At 34.9% G+C, this 26,201-nt stretch overlaps 1 protein-coding gene across 8 annotated transcripts in view; it reads left to right on the top strand.

Moving 5' to 3' along the window:
- Positions 1 to 26,201, top strand: part of Atxn2 (ataxin 2) — a 101,417-nt gene that overhangs the window by 57,872 nt on the left and 17,344 nt on the right. For 4 of the 8 annotated variants that reach the window (XM_026386145.2, XM_026386149.2, XM_026386151.2 and 1 more), the window contains 13 exons: positions 1,764 to 1,888; positions 5,009 to 5,100; positions 5,546 to 5,743; positions 7,135 to 7,313; positions 9,146 to 9,355; positions 11,799 to 11,981; positions 13,967 to 14,164; positions 14,483 to 14,590; positions 14,853 to 14,923; positions 17,858 to 18,162; positions 18,933 to 18,996; positions 19,657 to 19,809; positions 20,198 to 20,264. In XM_026386145.2, coding sequence (XP_026241930.2) covers positions 1,764 to 1,888; positions 5,009 to 5,100; positions 5,546 to 5,743; positions 7,135 to 7,313; positions 9,146 to 9,355; positions 11,799 to 11,981; positions 13,967 to 14,164; positions 14,483 to 14,590; positions 14,853 to 14,923; positions 17,858 to 18,162; positions 18,933 to 18,996; positions 19,657 to 19,809; positions 20,198 to 20,264 — 1,953 coding nt within the window. Of the gene's footprint in view, positions 1 to 1,763; positions 1,889 to 2,409; positions 2,493 to 5,008; positions 5,101 to 5,545; positions 5,744 to 7,134; positions 7,314 to 9,145; positions 9,356 to 11,798; positions 11,982 to 13,966; positions 14,165 to 14,482; positions 14,591 to 14,852; positions 14,924 to 17,857; positions 18,163 to 18,932; positions 18,997 to 19,656; positions 19,810 to 20,197; positions 20,265 to 26,201 lie in introns of those variants that run through there. The other 4 variants (XM_026386150.2, XM_026386147.2, XM_077796109.1 and 1 more) reach the window with 2 other exon arrangements.

The raw sequence follows: 26,201 nt of genomic DNA, 5'->3' as shown, positions 1-26,201 counted from the left end.
AGAAAAAGTCTATTTTGGTTTCATAAAACTCTAGCTGCTTTGGGCTTTAATTTCTGGAATTAAAAGCATTATCTTTTTATGCTGTTTCTAACTAAATAAATGCTTTATTCACTCGAACATAAACTTTTAAAAAACTAGTGTGGTTAAAGCATTAACAGGGTCCTATATACATTAATAGTCATGTTGACTGGTTTTACATTTTCCTATAGTCTAGTATTGTTTGTATTCTTGTGAAAATTAAAGAAATTTCAGGGTACTAATGAAGGTTATTATTTGCTGTTTCCTTGAAATATTTAATATTCTTGAAGATACACACGGGCAAATTAATTTTTATAAGGAATTCATATAACTTTAAGATGATGTAGTATAGGGCTTGATTCAGGCTAGGGTCAAATAAGGTTAGGTTTTTAGAGCCATGCCATCTCTGGCTTCCAACTGAAGATGGGGTGTTGGAAAAATAGTGTTTCCAAAGTGTAGTTGTTTTCCAGTGGATGTTTTGTCCAGTCCCCATCTGAGACCTGCTACTCTGGGGATCTCCCTCTGCACATTTTTGGCTTCAGTAATTGCTAGCAGCAATGACAATGCTGCTATGAAGATGGCAGCAAAGCCCATAGGTGCAATGATGATTTTAATCCCTGGTGTGAATGTACACACTCCTTTTCTTACCCATCCTTAGTTTGGAATGAGAATTGGCTAATCTTGGAATGCCCTGCCTCAGTTGGCTTGCTCAATTTTTAAAATTTTGGCATCACCTTGATCATTAGGAAAAGACTATTATAGAAGCATTACCAAATAAAAAATCACTCTGGAATTGTTTCTTTAGAGGGAAAATTGGGTGCATTAGGCTGTTAAAGCATCCCCTCCTCTTTGGGAGAACTTTTAGTAAGGGTGAGGGCATAATGACTGGGGGCCTATCCTTTCCCACAGAGCCACATCAGAATTATTACTGGTAGCTTGTGGTAGGTCCCACCTTATAGGTCTAAGTATTTAAATGCAAATGTATGTCTACAAAGCATTTCCTACCACTATTTAGCTTTTTAAGTTGGGCCCACTGTCAACTTTTTAATTTTTGCCAGACTGTAGTATGGTCAGCTGAACATAAGGATGGCATGCTGCTCTCACAAGGCAGTATTCCTCAGAAACACTAGCAGAGTAGAATAGAAGAGGACACAAGTAAGTGAGAATACTTTAAAAGGAAGTGCAGGTAGGCCTGTCTGAATTTTCTGGAGACAGGTAACAGTATACAGTCTGAGCTTTATAACAAAGTGGTATCAGGAAAAGTGAATTCTAGGAAAGGAGGAGCCACTTAGAATAGCTAAATTTTCTGTTGGCAAGAGTATGTTTGGATACCAACCTCTGCGTATACATGTGGATTTAGAAAGTTAAAAAAAAGTCTATATGTATTTGACTGCAAGTACTCTGAAGGTATATTAGTTAGTAGCCATTAAATAAGAGATCTTAGTTTAAATAGATGGTGGGAATTTTATGTGTCACTTGAATTATCTTTAATATAATTTAAGGAATTATGTGAGTATATTAAAATGTTTCTTGGTTTAAAATTAAAGAAAATGCCTTTATTAATAATTATTTGTGGTATTTACTGAATTGTTTGAAAGCACACTGTTTAATGAATGTTATTTCTTTATCAGAAATTCACTTCCAAAATTTTTTTTTAAATCCTACATCTTTGTTGATAATTGATGCATATTAGTGTAGCCTGTTATCCAGTTGTATGATCTTTCAACCCAAACCATTCTTTACAGATGCTTTTACTGACTCTGCTATCAGTGCTAAAGTGAATGGTGAACACAAAGAGAAGGACCTGGAGCCCTGGGATGCAGGTGAACTCTCAACCAGCGAGGAACTGGAGGCTTTGGAAAACGACGTAGTAAGTAATATCTTTGTTTGGTTATCAGACTGTGGTTAGTGTGGTATTCATTCATTCATCCTATCACTTATTTTTAATTTACATATGTTTTTGTTACTGTAAAGAATATATTTGGAGCAGCTGTTGTTATGTAAATAGAGACTTTGTCCCAGGCAATAAATAAAGAATAAGGAAAAATGTTTATTTACCACCACTACTACTACTGCTACTATTACTACTACTACTTTTTCTACTTGTACTACTACTATTTCTACTATTACTACTTCTAATTTACAGTGCTGGGGATTGAACCTAGTGACCCACGCATGCAAGGCGAGTGCTTTACCACTGAGCAATATCCTCAGCCTGTTTATTAATTTATTTGTGAGGGCTAAGCAGGGTGTAATCTATTCTTGTGTTCATTTATTATTTCCTTATAATTAAAAGATAATAAGCAACTTACAGATTTAAAGTGGAAACCATGAGAAATGCCAGTGTGTTTTGCTTTGAACACCCTGCAGAATAAGGCAACGTAAGGAGATGGTATCTTCATTGTCTGTTGACATTACCTAGAGATGAGGTGGAAGCTGAACATTTTAAGCTTCTTGTCTGAGGAAGAGAAAAGGTACTCATTATTAAGATAAATAATTAGGTTACATTATAATTAAAGTATTAAGTAAAATTTTTGGTCTTAAATTGGGATCATTCTCTGGCCATGTACTGAGGTACACTCCTATAATCATGGTTACTTGGCAGATTGAGGCAAGGAAGATTGCTGAATCAAGGCCAGCGTGGACAACATAGTGAGACCCTGTCTCAATATAATAAAAAGGGGCTGGGCTGTACTTCAGTGGTAGAGCACCCCTGGATCCAATCTCCAGTGCCACCACTGCGCGAGCGTGTGCGCACCCACACACCAAGATCATTCTCCATAAAAAAGCCTATTTCTAAGATGCCTCTTGCAACATGTTATTTTTGCTTTTCTCTAGTACACCATCTACAAATCAAATGCTTAACAGACTCTTATCTTTAGGATAAAAAGATTATAGAGATTATAGAGATAGAAAGTGTTGGCAAATGTTTTAAGACATAATAACTTAGTAATTATAACTAGGGCCTTTTAGTAATAAAGCCAGAAATTCACTAACTAATATATTGTTAATTAATTTTCAAACTGGGGTGGGGAGAACACTGCCAATGACCTACATCCCCAGCCCTTTTTCATTTATTTATTTATTTTGAAACAGGGTCTCATAAATTGCTGAAGCTAAATTTAAACTTTGCAATCCTTGCACCTCAGTTTCTTAAGTCTCTGGTATTATAGGCATATGCCACCATGCCCAGCTCAGTTTTCAAACTTTAAAGACTCATATATCTGAAGATATCAGTTTTCAAGTAGGCATCACCTGACTTGTGTGGGGAATATGTGATGTGGATAATATATGCAAATAATTATATATGGGGATGTTTTTATAAGTGTTCATCGAAAGGGTGGAGTATGTGGCTCAGTGGTAGACTGCTAGCTTGTGTGAGGCCCTGGGTTAAATCCCCACCTCCAAAAACAAAAGCAGTGTTCATCCATCAGTAGAACAAATGAAATAGATTTATGTTGCTGCCACTCAGTATAAATATTATATATTTTAAATGGTGTTGTGATAGCCAAGATTAAAAGATAAAGCAAGTTGCAGAACAGTTAGATCCAATTTGAATTTTAAAGAAGAGCTGATCATATATGTATATAGAAGTCTGGAATTATACTTCAGAAATTGTTAGTAGTAGTTATCTATGCACCCTGGGATTGGAAGATACTTTTCACTGAATGTCTTTCTGTGTGGTGTGGATTTTTTTTGTAGAATTTATATTAATTTTTATTTAAATAGTTATAAAGTCTCCATTGGTAATTGTGATTTCTGGATTTCTGGTACATACTTTAGGCCAAAGGAGTTACTTTCATGGTATAGTTACTTTGTTGTCTTATCAGGATTAATGTAGGAGGACCCAGGGTTGATTGGTGGATTTTAAGGCAAGCTTCAGTGTTGAAATTGGGATCAGCGTTCTTTTTCTTTTCTTTTAATTTTGTTTTTGGGTACCAGAACCTGAACTCAAGGGGCACTCGATCACTGAGCCACATCCCTAGCCCTATTTTGTATTTTATTAGAGACAGGGTCTCACTGAGTTGCTTAGTGCTTCGATAAATTGCTGAGGCTGGCTTTGAACTTTCGATCCTCCTGCCTCTGCCTCCCAAGCCACTGGGATTATAGGTGTGTGTCACTGCGCCCAGCAGTGTTTCTTGGTTAAAGCTGGGTCTCTGGTTTTGACCAGTCTAGCTTTAAAAGAAGACTTGAAGGATTAAATAGATAAGTGATTAACTAGACATTAGTATTATCAGTGAGTATTCTTATAGCATTTGCCCCAGTTGGTTGATTCTTACAGTTTAAATAATACAACCTAGCTTCTAAGAATAGTAGTTTCCTGTAGAGTTATCTACTCAGAAGTTGTAAGTTAGGGCATCTAGACTCAGAATCGCTCTTTTTGAGATCCAACATCTGCTAATGGCAAAACCGGTTCTTAAACCCAGATCTTATGATTTTTGTCTTCTGATGGCCTCATATCACACTTCCTTTGAGCATTCGAATATAGAAGGGGAGGATGGCTGGGGTCTAGTACTGTGGTCCCACTTTAAAGTCATCATGAAGTGGGGAAAACTTTGTCATCTTCCTTCTTTTCCCCCATCACTGGAAATATTTTTGTCTGTCAAAAAGACCTTTTTTCCTTCACATACTTATGATCCATGATCTCAGGAAGTTTCTGGTAAATCTAGGTGTTTCTGTCTTACAGAAAGGTAGCTGTTAAGAGGGTAAGGAAAGGACAGAACTGTGATCAGAAAGCTCTGATTTTATGAAGTAACTAATATATTCTAAACTTTTTGAATATCATCTCAAATTATTCTATAGTTACTTACCTGTTTGAGGGGCTGATGTGGAAGAAAAAATTTTCCTTAAAATATTTTGAGAGGAAAGTTTTGCTTATTTTTTGATTTGCTAGATTTAACTAGGATAGTATTACTGTAAATGTTTTAAAACTGAATTAAAGAAGATAAATATTTTATTACTTTAAAAAATGAGCTTCATTTTCTTCTAGTCTAATGGATGGGATCCCAATGATATGTTTCGATATAATGAAGAAAATTATGGAGTAGTGTCTACGTATGATAGCAGTTTATCTTCATATACGTAAGTTTAAAGAGTTTGCTTTTATTTTAGTACATTTACTTGTCTTTGATGTTCATAAAATTGTGTGGAATAAATGTTGAATTTTAAGTTAAACAAATGTGTCAAAGAATTGTTCTACCTAGATCTATAAATTTCTATTAAAACAGGCAATAAATGTAGTTTCCCAATACCTAATTATTTTTATGTTTAAAATAATTTGTTTTCAAGTTGTAAAATACTGCATTGAAAGGGTAGAGGTTTGATGAATAGTTCTTGAAATACTGAATGTTCTTCCCTGTAAAAAGGTAACAGGAAAAAAATTCAGATTTTTGATTTAAAAATTAACAAGCACCATACTTTTACAGTTTTCTAGTATACCAGATTAAACTTTCTGAATAGTTGATTATGACAGGTATATAAACTATTACTTTAAAATCACTTTGCTTTTCTTTTCCTTATGTTTTAGGGTACCCTTAGAAAGGGATAACTCAGAAGAATTTTTAAAACGGGAAGCAAGGGCAAACCAGTTAGCAGAAGAAATTGAATCAAGTGCTCAGTACAAAGCTCGGGTGGCCCTGGAAAATGATGATAGAAGCGAGGAAGAAAAATATACAGCAGTTCAGAGAAATTCCAGTGAACGTGAGGGGCACAGCATAAACACTAGGTATTTAAAGGAAATCATGATGCAGTATTTTGGATACACAACTCAAGGTCTGTGTGAGAAGGTGTATTATTATATTTCCTTTTTTTTTTTTTTTAATGAGCTTTGGTTGAGAATGCAAGTGGAATTGGTGTAACAGATTTTGTTAGAGAAAAGGTTATGGTAATCTTGGAAAATGTATTTTGAGAGTCAGCTCTGTGGAGCCAAAGTGTTGAGTATATGATGAAGTGCAAGCCAAGATCTTACAGAGCTTGCTAAAGAGTAATTAATAGGACAATATGATTCACTCGATTAAAGGTGTGTTTAGAGTATTAGGAACATCCAAGGTGAAGAGGAGCTAGAATTAATTGTTTTAAGAAAGCCTCACTGAGGAGACTTTTTGTGATAGGATAATAGAGTCTGTTTGCCACTCAGAGAGGAGTATGAGAAAAGATTTCTCTCCTGGTGAAAAGACACACGCACGCAGAAACACAGCCCTGTGAGACAACCAGCCAAGCTCAGGAAAGGGCTAGTTGTTTCCTGTGTCAATGATCCATGTTGTGAGTGTAGTGGTGGTGGGTGGTGACAGGAACTGAGATAGTGAAAGGACTTTGTGTACAAGCGAAAGAGCATCTTGAAAGCAGGTGCTGGGGTGAACAAATCCCAGGGAGAACAGCTGTGACAACTTGGTAACCAACTAGACCAAAGTTTGTGATATAAAGCTTAGAAAAATCAAGGGGGATTTATTGAGATTTTATTTGATTAGCTAACTGAGTTGATGGTTGTACTGATAACGAAGATAGGAAAGATGAAGCAAGTTTGAGGGGAGAAACAATTTTATTCATGCAGTTTGTTGCATTTGAGGGGCTTGTGTGTCTTTCATTTATTCAGGAGCACCTACTGCATACCTGGTAGATACCTATTGTCAAGGCACTCACAGCTTAGGTGGTACATTTGGATAAGTTCATTGAGATGTGTGGAGTCTGGAACTGGCACTGTGGATTTGAGATTGATCAGCATTGCTGATATTGAAGCAACACACACACACACACACAAACACACACACACACAAAAAAAAAAAAACACACAGAACAAGCAGACCGTGTAAATCTCAGAGAAAGTAAAGTTGAAAAGCCAAGGACCCCAAAAAAAGCTTTAAGAAGACTGATCATGAGTCAGCCACAGAGAGATCAAATAGGGTGAAAATGACCATATGTCTATTAAACTTTGGGCTTGGAGGAGAATCTGAGGGAAGGATGAGGCTAGAAGCTAGAACTCAGGGTAAGATGGAAGAACATGGAATTGAAGCGGTTTGGTTTAGTGTTGAACATTTTTATAACAAATATTCCCTTTACCTAAATTACTTTTTAGACATGTTTCAGGATAAAATGATTTAGAGGATCTCTCATTTTCAGGGAAAATAAATATATTCCTCCTGGACAAAGAAATAGAGAAGTCATATCCTGGGGAAGTGGGAGACAGAATTCACCGCGTATGGGCCAGCCTGGATCGGGCGCCATGCCATCAAGATCCACTTCTCACACTTCAGATTTCAACCCGAATTCTGGTTCAGACCAAAGAGTAGTTAATGGAGGCAAGTATTTTGGCCAAATTTATCAATGTCATTGATCAAATATATAGTTTTCATACAAACTAAAAATGAGTTTACACAATTGATAGGAATGTGCATACTAATAATGATTTTTGTGGAGTAGTTTTTCACTTCAGAATTACTTAAAACTTGATTTTGTGAATATTAGAAACATTATATATAAGTCTTTGGCATATATAGTATTCACTATGACAAAACATTCATCATATACTAAGATAAAGTTCTAAGTTTGCTTCTGACATTCACTTGGCAAAAAAAAAATCCCACATGTAAAGAAATTGGAAACTTTGGGTAGGTTCTCAATTTTAAAAACACTGGATAATAAAATTATTTATAGTTTATATGGAAAATCCTAATATATATTCAATATACTTAGTGGTTAATAAAGAAAGGAGTTGTAATTTGTAATACAAGACATGACTAAGAGTCATGTGAAGAAATTAATGAGAAAAATACAATAAAAACAACTCTTAAGTCCTTAAGGGTAGATGTTACAGTTTAGCATCTTAAATAAAAGAAACCTGAGTCTTTAGCAGGAAGGTATTTTTTTCACTATTCTAAATCTAGATTGAAGATAGCTCATAGATTATAGATGATTTATAGAATTCTGAGGATTCAGCACACCTGTAAATGGTATGGGAATAAGGTAATTAGTAACAACAGTAGTCTCACTAAGGGAGTAGAGTGGACATTCAATTTTAGGCATTTGAATTCATAAAATTAGATCAAAACTAGAGAACACTAAGTTTCCAATTTCATTTTCTTTTTATTAAGTCTTTTTTCCAGAATTCCTCTCCAGATGAACACAGTCTTGAGTATTTTCTATATTTAGTGTTGGGGATGAAAATTTCTTTGCTCATTGAGTAAAGATTTTTAGTTGTTCATAAACAGAATTTTCAAAGTAAAAAGACCTTAAGGGGGCTGGGAAATGTATAATACTCAAGTGCGTGGAGCCCTCTGGAGAGGAGACCTGGAACTATTTTCTAAGGTTAAGGTAAGTGCTCTGCAATAGTAAATGTCAGTATATTTTGACCTGTGCATATCTATCGGAATCAATTTATTTGGTGATGACTGCTTTGTAGTTGCACTATTTATTAAGCAGTCTCTTAGATAAGTATTTTAACGGCATAAATTATTTGGAAGGTTCCCCCTTTTCTAGTTTAATGAGATATGGAGACTTATTTTGAAAGAGCAAATTTGATACCTTTATTATTCTTGTGATTCTACAAAATAGAATTAATATTTTATTTCTACTTAAATATGGGACTTGATTTCTAATGAGACTTCAAACTGAACCTTAGATTCAGATATAAACTTAATGAAAATCATAGATGATTGTAAGAAACCAGCTCTGTAAATGGGATATAATAGCTGGTGTTTATTTTTATTGTTTCTGAGCTAAAACTAATATAGTAAGCAATCTTATTCCTGACTAAGAATTATTGTGCTTTATTGTGTGAAGTTATCTATTGTATGTATATTCCTTTTAACAATTGTTTAGAGAGAAACAGTAATAGAAGCAGAATTACTAGACAAAGTCTTAACTGTCTTCTTCAATAGTATGTGTAGATCGTAATTAACCCTTTGGGAACGTGTATTCATTTAAACAGACTTAATTTTAAGGAGGTTAAAGTAAAATGTGAATTTATGTCAGTTAAGTTATGCTAAAACTTATCAAAAACAAATGACTGTCCTCAAAGGGTTAAAATGTACAAGAAATCATTTTTGTCATTTTACTTTTTTTTCTGTTTACTTTTTTCCCTCATTTTTTTCTTTAGTTTTTATACTTTCCTTCATATCATTTGTTCTGTCAGGTGTTCCCTGGCCATCGCCTTGCCCATCTCCTTCCTCTCGCCCACCTTCTCGCTACCAGTCAGGTCCCAACTCTCTTCCACCTCGGGCAGCCACCCCTACACGGCCGCCCTCCAGGCCCCCCTCGCGGCCATCCAGACCCCCGTCTCACCCCTCTGCTCATGGTTCTCCAGCTCCTGTCTCTACTATGCCTAAACGCATGTCTTCAGAAGGTACAATACCACAATTTGTTCATGTTTTTGTTTGTCTTTGTTTAACTCCTATGTGAGTTTATAATTACAAAATAGTTTCCTCTTCATTATTTAATAACCTATAATTTCCGTGTTTTAACTTTAGTTTATTAAAACTATTCTATTAACCTTTTGTTCATTAGAAATTTGATAAATGCTCTGTGAAGCTATGAACAATCCTGCATTGTAAGAAAGGGGGTTTAATCTGCCTAGTAATTATGCTTCTGCACAGCTCCAGAAAGATCTGCCCAGGGCCTCTTTCTCCTGATTGATACTGGATGTAGTAGTTAATAGTGAACAGTGAACTTTCTCCACTTAGCCTTGCACTTAACTGAATAACCTGTCATTTTATAATAGCTCCTTGGCCAAAATGCCAGTGAACCTTCCTATTGGCCATAGGCAGGAATTGTGTTTTAGGGATCCTTTTTTAGCATGACATTCCTTGTAGCTTCCTTTGTCTGTGAACCCTCAGATTATAATACAGACTGTGTTTTTTTTAGAGCACCTGAAGAATTCTAAACTGAGTAATTTTTAAAATTAGCTTTGCAGTATTATACTGTACAAGGCTATTTTTAAGTCAGAAGAGGCCTTGATATCAATGAAATTATTGATAAAACACAGGTATGAATTGGAATCTTTAGGGATTTTTTTTTGTTCTTGTCAAAGATAAGAAAATCCTGTAATTCTTATTTAGTATTTGATGCTAAACCCACTACAGTTACATATCAGATATTTGCATATGTTGTAGAAGGGTAACATTCTAATTTAAAAATCAGTGCATAAATTTAAAGTCCTGCTTTCTAAATGATAATGTCCTTTTGATATTCAGAATATTTGTGTTAAAATTTTAATCAGACTTGTTCATTAAAATCACAAATTGATATTGCTATGTTGGGACTAATAAACTTTTCTATGTAAATTGCTTCTCTGGAGAAACTGTGGTGACTGTTTTTAAATAAATTGTTGTCACCCTAGTAGGGAGATCATTAGACCTTGACCAAAACAGCTCACATTCAACAGCCAGTTTCACAGATTTTCAAGCTGACATGCTTTCTCAAAAGTACTTCTAATAGTGGAGTTAAGTTCTGTTGAAGTATGCATTGCAGTCCATTGTTTTAATAGAAGTTTATATAATGAGAAAGTATTAGATAAAATATTCTCATTGATGAGTTGTGAATGTCATTATTACATTAAGATGTAAGGACTGTTTATGGAATAGCTTTTCATATAGAAATGTACCTTCTGCATTTTTCAGGGATGCTGTATAATCTCCAGTGGAAAGTTTATATCATTGGCATTCTTTTAAAGATCATATTCATGTTTTAATTCCTTTTGGGGACACACATTAATTTGATGTTTTAAAGAGTTTGACAGCTAGGTTTGATTAAGAGGTCTTGACTTTGACCCTAAGAATGTATTTTGTGAATGTTCTCATTGTCAGACTTGTGATGAGAGCAGCTCTGCCCATTAGTTTTCACCTGATGGTTTGGTCTAATGTGCATTAGACAGCTTTAGAAAGACAAATCCCTAATGGGGTGGCAGAACCAGTGATGTAGAATTTTAACAATTCACATAGTGAAATTTCTTCCCCAAGTGTCACCTATTCTGGACGTTCAAGTCATGCTTTGTAGAATTTTCAGCTCATAGCCTGCTAACTGCTTATAGGTAAGGACTTTTTAAAGCCATTAGTTATAAAATTGATGATCATGGCAGAAGAGTTAAGATAAACTAACATTTTTGAGAAATATAAGAAGGGTATATACATGTATTTCAGAGTATAGGGGGATCTGGGGATGGCTAATCTTAAAAAAAAATTTGGGGGGGAGGGGACTGGATACAGCTCAATAGTAGAGTGCTTGTTGACATGTATGAGGCCCTGGGTTTGATATATACAGACCACCAAAAAAAAAAAAAATTTAAATACTTTTTTTCTAATTTTGGAAGTAGTATATGTAAAAATTATTAGATTGTGTAACTGTACCTTCAGTTAACATTTTATTATAGTTCTTTATTTTTATATGCCTACAACTGATGGACTTAGAGTAAATAGATTGCTAAAATTCTCTTATTAGTTATGACATCTTATTGTTTGATTTCTTACCACCAACTTCATCTCTCCCTTAAAAAATAAAGGGAAATGGCATTTATTTATAAACTCTGGCATTTTACAGAATACTTCTTTAGTAGTATGACCAATAATAAATATGGTATGGGTCTTCCCCCACCCAAAACCTTTTATTTTTTAATCAAGGAAGAACTATTGAGTGAGGGAGGGAGGGAGGGAGGGAGGGGGAGAGAGAGAGAGAGAGAGAGAGAGAGAGAGAGAGAGAGAGAGAGAGAGAGAGAGAGAGAGTGTTTAGCAGAAATGTAGTACTGATGGACATTGCATATGGTATTTATGTCATGTTCACTGTTCCTTTCTTAGGGCCTCCAAGGATGTCCCCAAAGGCCCAGCGACACCCCCGAAATCACAGAGTTTCTGCTGGGAGGGGCTCTATATCTAGTGGCCTAGAATTTGTATCCCACAATCCACCAAGTGAAGCAGCTACTCCTCCAGTGGCAAGGACTAGTCCTGCAGGGGGAACATGGTCATCAGTGGTCAGTGGTGGTAGGTATCACTTGGCTTAGGACATTGACAGTGTTCTTTTTATAATTATGTAAGGTATAAAAAGAGTGGAGGTAAATCTCTGTTTGAGGAAGTGTGTGTGTATGGATGTGACAGTGTGTGCGTGTGTATATACATATATAGTATATATATGTATATATAGTATAAATAGTGAACTAGCCAGGATTTGGGAAAACTACATTTTTTTTTTCTGGGATCATTATCATAAAGTTAGAATAAATCATGCAAGCATCCAAATTTTAGTTTTCTCAATGAGTAAAATCATTCTTGTCTAGTATGTTTTATGGGTTTGTGATATAATTCCTATGAGGTTCATAAATATGAACATAGTTGGTAGCTAGCAAGTGCCACTCTAATATAAGGCAAATACAGTTCATAGCACTGTTTTGAAGGGACTGTATTTCCCATCTTTTTGGCATATTTGTTGATTTGTTCTACATACATTTATTGGGGCTTACATAGAGTGTGTTTCTATAGCATCTGTCCATGGCACTAATTCCCAACTTTATTTCCTTTATTAGGAATGTCAAACACAAATGAAAGACCAAACTTTTACCTGTGACTAGCCTGAGGAATATGTTGATAGCAGCCATATAAGTGTAAAAAATTAAACTTTTGACAGAAGTTAAAAAGTAGGCTACCTTGTTGATCAATCCTTAATGTTTTGCCCCCATAACGACTATAGAGTTAGAGCATTTAATGATGGCTTTTGGAAGTGGGGGAGGGGTAGTGCTGGGGATTGAACCCAGGGCCTTGTGCATTCGAAGCAAGCACTTTACCAACTAAGCTAAATCCCCCGCCCCGGCTTTTCTTTTTTGTTCTTTATCCTTACAATAAATAGTCTTGAAACTTAAAAACACCCAGCACTATTAAATATCTATGTTCAGTTGATAATACTCTCTGATCAGTTTCATACAATGTGCACTCATACAGTTGTTCTATGAATTCCTTCAATTAATTTAAGATAATAAGAAAACATTTTAAAAATCATCTTCTGCTTAATATTAATACTTTGGCATTACTCAGATGGTTTGGAAATGAATTTTGAGAGTGACCATCATTTAGAGGCAAGAGAATAAAAACAGTTGTTAGATATACACCCAGACTGGGGCTGGAGTTGGGGCTGTAGCTCAGTGGTACAGCACTTGCCTAGCATAGCATGAGGCATTGGGTTCAATCCTCAGCTTCACATAAAAATAAATAAAATAAAGGCATTTTGTCCATCTACAACTACAAAAAATTAAAAAAAAAAAACGAAACGATATATACCCAGACTAACATTATAAGTTTGTTTATTTATAAAAATTAGAAAAAATGACAATTGTTGAATGTTTCCTTTCATAATCCTTGTTTCTTCAATAAAAGAAAAATGAAAGTGAGGTAAATTGAAGCATTTTTTTCAAAACCTAGGAAATCATAATGTCAACCCCACATTTGTACTATTTTCTTGTGTTATCTAACCCTTTTGGCTAAATTGGGTCCTGATTTCCTTAGTTATTGCCCAGTGGATTTTGATATTTCAAGAAAGAGCACACAGGATGCTCTACAAAGTGCTGGGTGGTGTTTCAGTGTATCAAAGAGGCAAGAATAGGCCTCTTGGGGATATCCCACATTTTTAAAAGTACAAAATATTACCATCCATCTTTCTTAGAAAAAAAGAAAAAAAACCCAGCAAGTTGCATTTATCTTGCCATAGGAATCTAATATCCAACTTGACTCAAAAAAGTTAATATGTTTAGTTAGGAAGGAAACCACAGTTGTACTTAGGTATTAGTAATGGCTTTCTTTCTTCAGACATTTGTGTTTTCAGTAGCCACCACTATTCCTGAGACTGGAAAAGAAAACAGGGTGGTTGGGAAAGAGTGGGGACTGAGGATGACTGTTCTACCTAGATCTCAAAACAAGTGTTTTTGAGGAAATGTCAGATGAGCTGAGAACATAATGAATAACTTTTTCCTTGTTTCTAGTTCCAAGATTATCTCCCAAGACTCACAGACCCAGGTCTCCCAGACAGAACAGTATTGGAAATACTCCCAGTGGGCCAGTGCTTGCTTCTCCCCAAGCTGGTATCATTCCAGCTGAAGCTGTTGCCATGCCCATTCCAGCTGCATCTCCTACACCTGCCAGTCCTGCATCCAACAGAGCTGTGACCCCATCGATGGAAGGTATGTGGGGTGGGATGGGGGCGTCCAAGGTTAACAGAAAAATTCTGTGTTGTCATAACTATGTGTCTTGAATACACATTTAAAATTTTAAGTAAATTAAGTTTGTTGTTTACATATTACCACTAGTTTCTTGTATGTTATTCTTTAATATCTAGTGTTCTGAAGGCTAACATTCCTTTGGTGCTGAATACCTATATAAATATAATTAGTGTTGTTTCACATGATGTCTGCAAGGAACTAAAACCTCTGTTCAGGTGAAAGTATTTTTTCCAAAAACATTTCTAATTTCTGAATTCTTTTTGAAAAATTGTTTTCTAGCTAAAGATTCTAGGCTTCAAGATCAGAGGCAAAACTCTCCAGCAGGGAATAAAGAAAATGTTAAGCCCAATGAAACATCACCTAACTTTTCAAAAGCTGAAAACAAAGGTTAGAGTTTTAAGTTTTTAAACATAATTGTGGAAATAGGGAAGAGCATGTCTAATTCATGCCCAGTAGAGTACTTTTGTTTGTATACTTCTTGGTATTGCATACAAATGAATGCTTACTTTGGCAAATGCCAGAATTAATATTTGAAATTGTTTTTCTTTTGATGACAGATCTTATTCTCATTTCTGACATCACATATGAAAAGAACTTGAAGTTAGAGTTGAAAAATAAACGTGTATTTTAATAGTTCTTGATTTTACAGGCATATCACCAGTTGTTTCTGAACATAGAAAACAAATCGATGATTTAAAGAAGTTTAAGAATGATTTTAGGGTAAGTGTCATTGACTAATGAATTATAATTTGAAAAAATAAATAATAAACATTGCCACTTTTATATCATCAGTTTACAAAAAATGCATTGTGTAACCACTCAGAAACATTATACCATGTATATAGGTAAGCAGGCTGGGACTCGGTCATAGAGCATTTGTGTAACACGTGTGAGGCAATAGGTTTGATCCTCCACACCACATAAAAATAAAATAATGGTTATTGTGTTCATCTACAACTAAAAAACAAATATTGACAACAAAAACAAAAAAAGGTAAGCAGTCTTAAAGTTATCTTACTTATCCTTAAGTGGAATAATCTAAAATATGAGATTGGATAATAACAATATAGGCATCAGTGTTTTGAATCCATCAAAACATAGCTTATTATTTGATGTTCATTTGATTACCATGGTTAGTGGGATTAGATTTTAGCAGAGCAAAGGTCAAATTCTTAATGATCTGCTGTGGACAGTGGATCCTGGTGTTCTATGGTAGTTGAAGATTTCTACTTTGTGAACAAATGTATTAATTATGGTGTATGTCTTTTTCTGTTTGTTTACAGTTGTGGAGGTCAGATCTAGTTTCTTATCCGTGCTAGGCAGATGATGTACCACTGAGCTGCATTCCCATCCTGATATCTTTCTATAATACCATTTCTCTATATTGAGACAGGATTTCCTGAACATACCCTGAACTCTTTGACTTATTTCATTCTTGTGCATAGTTATAATATAGTGTAGATATCAAGGTAGATTTTTGAGACCAACTCAAGACATCTTGAAACTTTGCTTCCTAGAGGGGGGAAAAATGTAATTGTTAGTCTTTAAAAAAAAAAATTATAGAATTAAAACACAAATGAGTCAGAGGCATGGTGACAGCCTTTTTCCAGCGTGAATTCTTTTTTTTTTTTTTTTTAATATTTATTTATTTATTTATTAGTTATTGGTGGACACAACATCTTTGTTGGTATGTGGTGCTGAGGATCGAATCCGGGCCGCAGGCACACCAGGCGAGCGCGCTACCGCTTGAGCCACATCCCCAGCCCGTGAATTCTAACTTTCTAAATTTTTGTGATGTTTTGTTTAAGTTTTATTCGTATTGGCAACATCTAAAGCATTACATATTATTTCATACTTCAGCATATCTTTTCAACTATTATAACAAGCTATTAATAGTTGTTAATTTAAATTTTGTTAAGCAATGGTTAACACCTATAATACAAATAATAACAAATGGGTGACTATGTGCCAATACTATACTGTCTTGATTATAGTTAATATATTTTAAAGGTAGTACTTGTTCATTAAATAGACACATTTTGGCCATCAGATTATGAGATATATATGTATGTATATATTTTTGATATTATAGAATATATAAGATATTACAGAAAGTCCAAAACTTTCTATAAACCTTCATTAATGCTTGACTTTTAAATTACTGGTAAGAGTACCATTAAAAGTCTTTCTCTTTTGCACTTTGACTTACTGGGTTTTGGAGTCTGAATAATCATAGGTGTTACTAAATCTCTTAATAACAACTCCCGACCCATAAGTGAATGCTAGAAAGCAATGAAATAGATTTAAAAGAGATTTGAGGGTGAGCTTTATAATTGTTAGAGTAAAATGTTTTTAGATTATGCTTATTATTTCCTTTGTACTACACATTGTTTTAAGTTCACATGTAAGACCTTTATTGTCCTAACATCACTTTGAAGCAAGTTCTTTTTTTTTCGTACTGGGGAATTGAACCCAGGAGCACTTAACCACTGAGCCACATCCCCAACCTTTTATATATATATGAATGAATATAATACCCTTATTTTATTTATATATCTTTATGTGGTGCTGAAGATTGAACCCAGTGCCCCATTTGTGTTAGGCAAGAGCTCTACCACTGAGCCATCACCCCAGCCCTGCAGCCCTCTTATTTCTTATTTTGAGGGTCTCATTTGGTTTTCGAGGCTGGCTTTGAACTTATTCTTTGATTATCTACAGTATGAATATTAGAAAATTGAGGCAAAGAAATTAATTTGCCCAGAGTCACGTGTCTAGTATATGACGCCAACCGGCCATCTGATGTTTAAGCTTCTAGTAATGCTTAAACAGCTACTAATGCATAGTATATGCTACACTGTTCAATGAATGAATCATCAGAGCTGTGCCCATGACAAGCACGTGGCCTTAAACTGAATTTGTTTTAGTCTTTCATTGAAACAGAAATTAGAATACTCTGATTGCTTGTTTTTAATCCCTCTCCCTCTCTTTATCCTGGAGAGCTCTCTGCAGGATCTACAATAGCTGTGTATAGGATGCTCATAGTTTTATTTGTGTAAGAGTATTAGTGTATTGGGGCTGGGGTTGTGGCTCAGAGGAAGAGTACTAGCCTAGCATGCGTGAGGCACTGGGTTCGATCCTCAGCACCACATAAAAATAAAACAAAGATATTGTGTCCACCTACAACTAAAAAAATAAATGTTAAAAAAATGTTACTGTATTGATCTGTTCAGGATTAGTAGCGTGGGCATTTGAGGTAAATAGACCTGGGTTTGAATCTTGACCCCCATATCCCATATGTATAACATTGGGGCATATTATCTAAATGAGATACTGCCAGTGAAGTGTTTAGCATAGAGCCTGGCACATAGTATTCACTTCATGCATGTTAATTCTTATTACCAAAATATAGGTGATATGCTAGCAACATTTTCTTCATCTCTCGGGCCCATACCTGAGGGTAGAATGTTTTGAGTATTCTGATGGTTGTGTTGTATAGACATTTCTTTCATTGTTGCCTTATAACAACATTATTCTGAAAATTGGGGGGGAATTTTATTCAAAACAGTTCATGCCTACTTCATTTGTACTTTGGGGGAGAAAATAGGTTACTAGAATTACTTAAAATATTTAAGTATAATTATTTTCCTTTTTTAGTTACAGCCAAGTTCTACTTCTGAATCTATGGATCAACTACTAAACAAAAATAGAGATGGAGAAAAATCAAGAGATGTGATCAAAGACAAAATTGAACCAAGTGCTAAGGATTCTTTCATTGAAAATAGCAGCAGCAACTGCACCAGTGGCAGCAGCAAGCCAAACAGTCCCAGCATCTCCCCTTCAATACTTAGTAACACTGAGCACAAGAGGGGACCTGAGGTTACATCCCAAGGGGTGCAGACTTCTAGCCCAGCATGTAAACAAGAGAAGGATGATAAAGAGGAGAAGAAAGATGCAGCTGAGTGAGTAAACCAGGAATTTGGTACTTCCTGTTAGTCAAATTACTTTATGCGCTAGCCTCAGACTCTAACCACCACTGATTTTGTGTTTTGGGTTTCACACAACTGCATTATAAATGAACTTTTGATATACAACTCATTAATTTGGGGGACCGATTATTCTTGAGTTAAAAATTTCTGTTAAAGCCACGATTGTTCCCAACATATGTCATGTAAAAGTTACTGAATATTATAAAATTGGTATATTAAACATTATTTTCAAGGATATTTTATAAGGTTACTATCTTTTCAGCTCCAGTATTTTAATTGTCTTTGAGAAAATCAATCATAAATTACTTTTAAAAACACAATCTGCCTTTGTAACCAGCCACAACAGCATGTGTGTCTGTAATCCCACTGAGTCAGGAGGCCGAGACAAAAGGATATAAGTTTACGGCCAGTCTCAGAAACTCAGTGAAACCTGGTTTCAAAGTAAAAAATAAAAAGGGTTGAGCATGTAGCTCAGTGTCAAAGCATCCTGGGGTTCAATCCCTATAAAAAATAAAGCAGTAGTAATAATGATAATAACCCTTATGGTCAGTTTGGATAAAGGGATATGTAATGTGTGTGTGTATTTTAACAAAGAAGATTAATAGTCTCCTAGTGAGAAATGTTTAAATCTGATTTATGTTCAGCAGTTTTTTAAAAAAAATATTGTCAGAGACGTGTGGAAGATTTAGAGAAACATAAATTCCTTGCAGATTTCATTGGCCTGTATATTTTTTTTGGTTTAGGCAAGTTAGGAAATCAACATTGAATCCCAATGCAAAGGAGTTCAACCCTCGCTCCTTTTCTCAGGTAAGTTTATTAATTTCTTTGAGGTTAACCTAGTCTCAGAAAATAATTAACTTATTATGATTTATTACAATTAGTATGATTAGTGGTAGTCTTTCTCCCATAGCAGCCATCTAAGTTCCATATAGCATGCAAAAACAACTTTTTTTCTTCTAATGGTTACTAATATGAATATTTTTTTAGTATTAGCAAAAGGAAATTTAAAAAAAATTTAAAATCACTTTCTCTGGATTCTTACAAAATTAGTACTGCTATGTATTATGATATTCACAAAAATTTACTTTAGCTTTCTACAAAAGCATTTTTTTTCTTTTGTTTCAAACATTTGTTTTCTGTGTGTTATGTGTTTTTTTGTTTTTTGTGTTTTTTTGCTTTTGCTTTTGTGTGCTGGCGATAGAACCCAGGGCCTTCCACACAGTAGGCAAGTTTTTTGCCACTGAGTTACATCTCCATCCCCAATTTTGTTTTGCAGTGCTGGGAGTCAAACAGAGGGCTTTTGTGTATGCTAGACTGGTTTTTATTTTATTTATTTTTTTATCCTCCTGATAAAAATAATAGTTAAGAGTGGATGAAAATTATAGTAATTAGGACAAGCATTCTCAAATTGTTATAATAGTTGAGTTTTCAACTTGAAATAGTTAAATTTTATTTTTGCTTCTGTAGCCAAAGCCTTCTACAACCCCAACTTCTCCTCGACCTCAAGCACAACCTAGCCCATCTATGGTGGGTCACCAACAGCCAACTCCAGTTTATACTCAGCCTGTTTGTTTTGCACCAAATATGATGTATCCAGTCCCAGTGAGCCCAGGTGTGCAAGTAAGTCATAGCATTTGATGTTCACGTGGCTATCCTACTTGTTTGTTTTTAACACAAGCAGTCTTTAGATTTGTAGTGACCTGAGGCATGGTGGCATACAGAAGTACTTGAAAGAGGGAGGAAGCATGAGTTGTTTGGTGTGTTGTTAGTATAAGGACCTGAATCAGAGACTGTTTTCTGGTGAGAAAAATGGATTAGATTTTCTGGTGAGAAAAATGGCTTAGATTAGTTTGGAATTTATCCTATTAGCTTGTGGATATGATTTCATTTTTAAATGACTCATAAGAGAATCGGTAAACTTTATCTCTAGCAAGAAAAAACCAAGAGTGGTAGAATACATTCTTATCATAGGAGCCTAATGATTTTTTTTTTTTTTTAATTCCTCAAGCCTTTATACCCAATACCTATGACGCCCATGCCAGTGAATCAAGCCAAGACATATAGAGCAGGTAAAGGTGAGAATAATTGTGTCTGTGTTTGCTTGTAGTCTGCATGCTGCATGAATTAAGTGATTCAGTTTATAATGAATATTCAAAGTTCAGCTTAGACTTTTGATTAGGCTGTGCATTGACCTTTGACCAGTGTTAAAGTATTCAGATGAATTATTACGAAAAAGGAAATGGTAAGTGCAACCTGAAATCTCAATGTAAATTTGAAAAAGGTTTGCTAGAATTAGTTAGACTACTGACCATATTTTAAATTGACCTACATTTAATTCCCCCAAAGTCCAGAATTTCTTTTGAAGCAAAGTGCACCTCACATCAAAAACCAATATCCGAATCCTATTAGAGGTATGTTTCCTCATCTTTAAAATGAGTGATATAATCTGGTTGTATACACTAGTATTTTAGACTTGTATTATCTGTTGCAGAATTATCACAATTCTTAGCTGCCTTAAACTACAAACATCATTTCACCCAGTTTCTGAAGATTAGGATTCCAGTAACAGGTTAGCTGGATGGTTCTGCCTTGGGGTCTCTTGGAAGTTACAGAAATGATGGTTAGGTTAAGTAGGTCTGCCATTGTCTAAAGTGACCCTCAACTGGAGCTAAAGTATCTGCATCCATATTCATAGTTGTTAGCATTAGGTTTCTTGTTACATGTACTTTTCTATAGCATTGGACATGTCAGCTGGCTTCTCCTACAGTGAGTGTTCAGGGAAAAACAGTCCTGAACTGCAACTGAAACAGTTTCTTGACAGTGACAATAACATCAGCTCTGCTATCTGCTGTTGGTCACACACAACAATCTTGATGCAGTATATGTAGCAGGAGGAAAGAGGGGGCAGGTGCTGAATACCAAGTCTCAGATCACTGGGAACTGTCTGGAGTATATATTTTCCTTTATATCTGTTTTACTAAAAAATATTTTTAGACTAAAGATTTGTTATCCCTATTACTTCCAACTACTGTCTTCTAAAGTTGCTAAGTGATCATGTCAACAGCTTGATGGGTAAATAATTAAATCCAATTGAATTTGGTTTTTACTATCTTTGTTTTGGTAGTACTGGGGACATAGGTACCACTGATGTTTATCCCCATCCCTTTATATTTTTTATTTTGGATAGAGTCTGGCTAAACTTGGGAGGTTGGCCTCCAACTTGTAATCTTTCTGCCCCAGTTTCTGGAATAGCTGAGGATACAGTGTGTAACCACACACCTGGCTGAGTCTGTTTATTTTACTGAAATATAAATTTGGATGGATCCAAGTCCTTTGTCATCTATATTTTTCATTGTATATTCTCACAGTCCAATTTAATTTTATTTAAGTATCTTTGAAAGAGCAGTAGTTTTAAATTTTGGAGTCCATCTTATCAGTGTTTTTCTATTTATTTCCTGTATTCACATAAGCTGAACTTGCAAAAATTTCTTCCTAGGAGTTTTTTTTTTTTTTTTTAAGTCATTGAAGTGGGGCTGGGGTTGTGGCTCAGTGGTAGAGTGCTCGCCTAGCATGCATGAGGCACTGAGTTTGATCCTGAGCACCACGTAAAAATGAAATAAAAGATATTATGTGTCCACCTACAACTAAAAAATATATGTATATTAAAAAATTTAAAAAGTCATTGAAGTATATTATTATATTAAGCTTGTTCTAAGTGGCTTTCTTAAAAAAAAAAAAAAAAAAAAAAAACTTTTAAACCAGTTTGATTCTGTAATTTTTTTTTTTTTTTGGTAGTGTGGGGGATTGACCCTAGAGGAGCTCTGCCACTGTGCTACATCCCCAGCCCTGATTACTTTTTGAGACAGGATCTCAAGTTGGCCAGGCTGTCCTGGAACTTCCATCCTCTTGCTTCAACCTCTGAAATAGCTCATGCACCACTGTATCTGGCTTTGTGTTTACATAAATTTTGACAAACGTATTTATTTATGTAATAGTGTCATCAATCAAAATGTTCAAACATTGTTCCTCATGCCCCTTTTCTGTCAAACCATACTTACTTCCCTTGAGCTCTGGGTAACTACTGATCTGCTTGCTTTTACTGTAGATTAGGTTTGTCCCTTCTAGATTGTTTTTAAAAAATGGAGCTATGTCATGTATAGTTTTGGAGAGTCTGGCTTAAATAGCATAGCAATTTGAGATTATTTCATGTAATCACTTAATGTCTGTCTGTTCCTTTTTATTCTTGAATAGCATTGCATTTTATGATTATGCCACAATTTACCCATTAGCAATTAGTAGGCATTTGTGTGATTGTCAGCTTTTGCTATTTTGAAGAAAACTGTTATGCACATTTGTGTGCATTTTTGTGTCCACTTCTCTTGGTCAAATACCTAGAATTGAAATTGTCAAGGTATGGTTAAATACATATTTCAATTAACTAGCAATTAACAGAACAAAACAAAAATTTTTTTCCAAAGTAGTTGTATCTTGTTACATTTCAGTGATCAAATTTGTTTTGCTCTACATCTTTGCCAGTACTCAGTATTGTCCAGCTCTAATTTTAACCAGCCTGTTGGGTATGTTACAGATTCTCATTGTGATTTTTAACATGCATTTCCCTGATTATGACTGATGATGAGCTTCTTTTCATGTGAGTTTTGGATATTTGTCAGCTTTTTAAAAAATTAATTGTTAAAATCTTTTATCCTTATAAAATTTTGAGTTTTCTTACGAATTTTAAGTAACTTCTTATTTTTACATTTTTTATTGATATAGTTGTACATAATTATGGGATTTGTTACATATTTGTACGCAAACACAATATAACAGTTTGATTTGGTCAATATCACTCCCCAGAACTTCTCCCTTTCCTCTTGCCCCTATTAACATTACTTTTATATTCTAGTTACAGGTCCTTATTGAATATAGGTATTGTGAATATTTTCTCCCAGTCTGTGGTTTGCACTTGACTAGTTTTTTTTTTTTTTTGGAAGAACCAGTCTTACTAATTTTGATGAGGTCCCTTTATCAAGTTTTTTCCTAAAGTTTCTGCTTTTTGTGCAAATGCTCCATCAACTGAGCTCTAAACCCAGCCCCATATGGTTGATTTTTGTGTAGGAGATGAAATAAAGGTGGAGTTGTTGTTGTTGTTCTTCTTCCTCTTTATTTTTTTAGTTGTAGATGGACAAATTCCTTTATTTTTACAATTTTTTTTTTTTTTTTTTTTAATGTGGTGCTGGAGATCCAACCCAGTGCATGCTAGGCAAACGCTCTACCACTGAGCCACAACCTTAGCCCGAGTTCTCCTTTGCCCTGTATTTAGATCCAGCCTGTTTTTCTTGTCTGATCTCTTTGGCATCTTTCAGTTGACCCATCTGTGTGTGGTTCTCATTTGTGAACTGTTTTGTCACTTTATTTTTTAATTTATTTATTTTAAAAAATATTTCTTAGTTGTCAATGGATCTTTTATTTTATTTATTTATATGCGGTGCTGAGGATCGAACCCAGGGCTTCACACATGCCAGGCAAGTTCTCTACCCCTGAGCCAAAGCTCTAGCCCCCTGTTTTGTCACTTTGATCTTTATATCTACCCTCATGCTATACACACTTTACTGTTGTTTTATAATAAATCTAAAAATCAGTTCATGTAAGTTCCTCATATTTATTCTTCTTTGTCAAAATTGTTTTGATAATTTTACATTCTTTGCATTTTTGTGGTCAGTTTGGGATTATGCACTGAATTATTTTAATGTGGATTCTTCACTGATTGTATAATATAATTCTCAATTTATGATATAAATAATTATATCTCTCCATTTACTTAGGTCTTCAGTTTGCTACTGTTTGTAGTTTTCATTATATCAGTTTTGTACATGCTTTCTTTTTTTTAAAGAGAGGTGAGAGAGAGAGAGAATTTTTAATATTTATTTTTTAGTTTTTTTTGGCGGACACAACATCTTTGTGGTGCTGAGGATCGAACCCGGGCCGCACGCATGCCAGGCAAGCGCGCTACTGCTTGAACCACATCCCCAGCCCCATGTACATGCTTTCTTAAATTTACTTTTATATATTTTTATGCCATTTTGAATGATGTTTTTTAAATCTTTGTTTTTTAGACATAGAGAAGCATTTGGCATTTAAATCTTGACTTTCTGTCTTGCCACATTGTAATATTAATAATGCTTTTTAGACTTTCACAATTATTCAGTTTCTGTGTCTGTTTCTTACACTGTACTAGAGAGGTTTCTAGGATACTAACAAATACTATCATCTTGCCATGTTCCCATTCTCAGGAGTAAAACATTGTCTTTCATTGTTAAGCAAGGGTTGGATGTGGATCTATTCCTAATTTGCAGTTTTTCAAGTTTTGCTTGTGGGTTTTTTTTTTTTTTTTTTTTTTTTTTTTTTTAAATACTGAGGATTGTGGGGTTGTGTTTTTGGGTTTTTTTAAATACTGGGGTTGTGGCTCAGCAGTAGAGTGTTCGCCTAGCACATGGGAGGCCCTGGGTTCGATTCTCAACACCACATAAAAATAAATAAAATAAAGGTATTGTCAACTACAACTAAAACATAAATATTAAAAAAAAAAATACTGGGGATTTAATCCAGGGGCACTTAACCACTGAGCCACATCCCCAGCCCTTTTATATTTTATTTTGAGACAGAGTCTTGCCGAGATGCTTAGGACCTCCCTAAGTTGCCAAGACTGCCTTTGAACTCCTGATCCTCCTGCTTCAGCCTCCTGATCTTTGGGGATTATAAGCGCCTGGCTGGGGTTTTTGTGTGGGTGTGTGTGTTTTAAAAATTTTTTTGTGGTTGTAAATGGACAGATTGCTTTTATATTATTTATTTTTATATGGTGCTAAAGATCGAACTGAGTGCCTCACATGGGCTAGGTAGGCAAGTGCTGTACCTCTGAGCCACAACCCCAGCCATATATATATATACATATACATATATATATACACATATACATATATATACATATATATTTTTTTTTTTAAGAAAATTTTGAGACATTAACAGCTTCTGGGTAGTCATGTCTCATTCATACCCCTGTCATTTGTGCCCTGGCTTCACTGGAATATTCTGAAGCAATGCTAGGCATGGTGTCATCTATTAGTATTCTGTAGGAGTTACTAGACTCTCTTCTGTAAAGTCATAGTTAAATCTGGATTGTTTGATGGCTGATGGATGTTCTTTAAGTAGGAGTCATGTAACATCGTCTTTCTTTTTTGTAATAGTAGGAGTAACTAGTGAGTTTTTACAATCCTCATCTATCCAGGATAACATTTTCCATAACTCTTTCCTGTTTGTTTTAGCAGTAATTGGTAATCATTGTGTAGACCTAGATGCCTTATTTCATTAATGATTGCAAAATGGTGACATTCTCTTCTTTTAATCCCTTTTTCAATTAGGTGTAATATTTCTATAAAGAAAATCTTTAGCCAGTGTGGTGGTGCACACCTGTAATCCCAGTGACTCAGAAGTCTGAGGCAGAAGGATCATAAGATCCAGGCCAGCCTTAGCAACTGAGCAAGATCCTGTCTCAAAATAAAAAGGGCTAAGATGATGGGCTGGGGTTGTGGCTCAGTGGTTGAGTGCTTGCCTGGCACATGTGAGGCACTGAGTCACTGAGTTTGATCCTCAGCACTACATAGAAATAAATAAAATAAAGGTATTGTGTCCCTCTATAATTTAAAAAAATTAAAAGGCTGGGATATTGCTCAGTGGTAGAGCACCCTTGGGTTCTATCCCCAGTACCAAAAAAAACAAAACAAAAACTTTACCTCACTAAACTATTTGGTTACCTTGAGGCATAGCTTAAGCTTTTAAGTTTAAGTCAACTTAAAATGCTTATCATTTCTCTTTTTAAGGCCATCTTCAATATAATGAGTTGATTTATTATTATCCTCAGAAGGTGAAAATGAAGTTTTTTATTATTTATTTGGGGTATTAGTTAACTTTGAAGAAAATTGATAGCTTCATGCTGTTGAGAATCCAAGAACAAA

Source organism: Urocitellus parryii, chromosome 3, assembly GCF_045843805.1.
Source record: "Urocitellus parryii isolate mUroPar1 chromosome 3, mUroPar1.hap1, whole genome shotgun sequence".
NCBI classification, from domain to species: Eukaryota; Metazoa; Chordata; class Mammalia; order Rodentia; family Sciuridae; genus Urocitellus; species Urocitellus parryii.
This window is presented reverse-complemented; position numbering and strand designations above follow the sequence as displayed.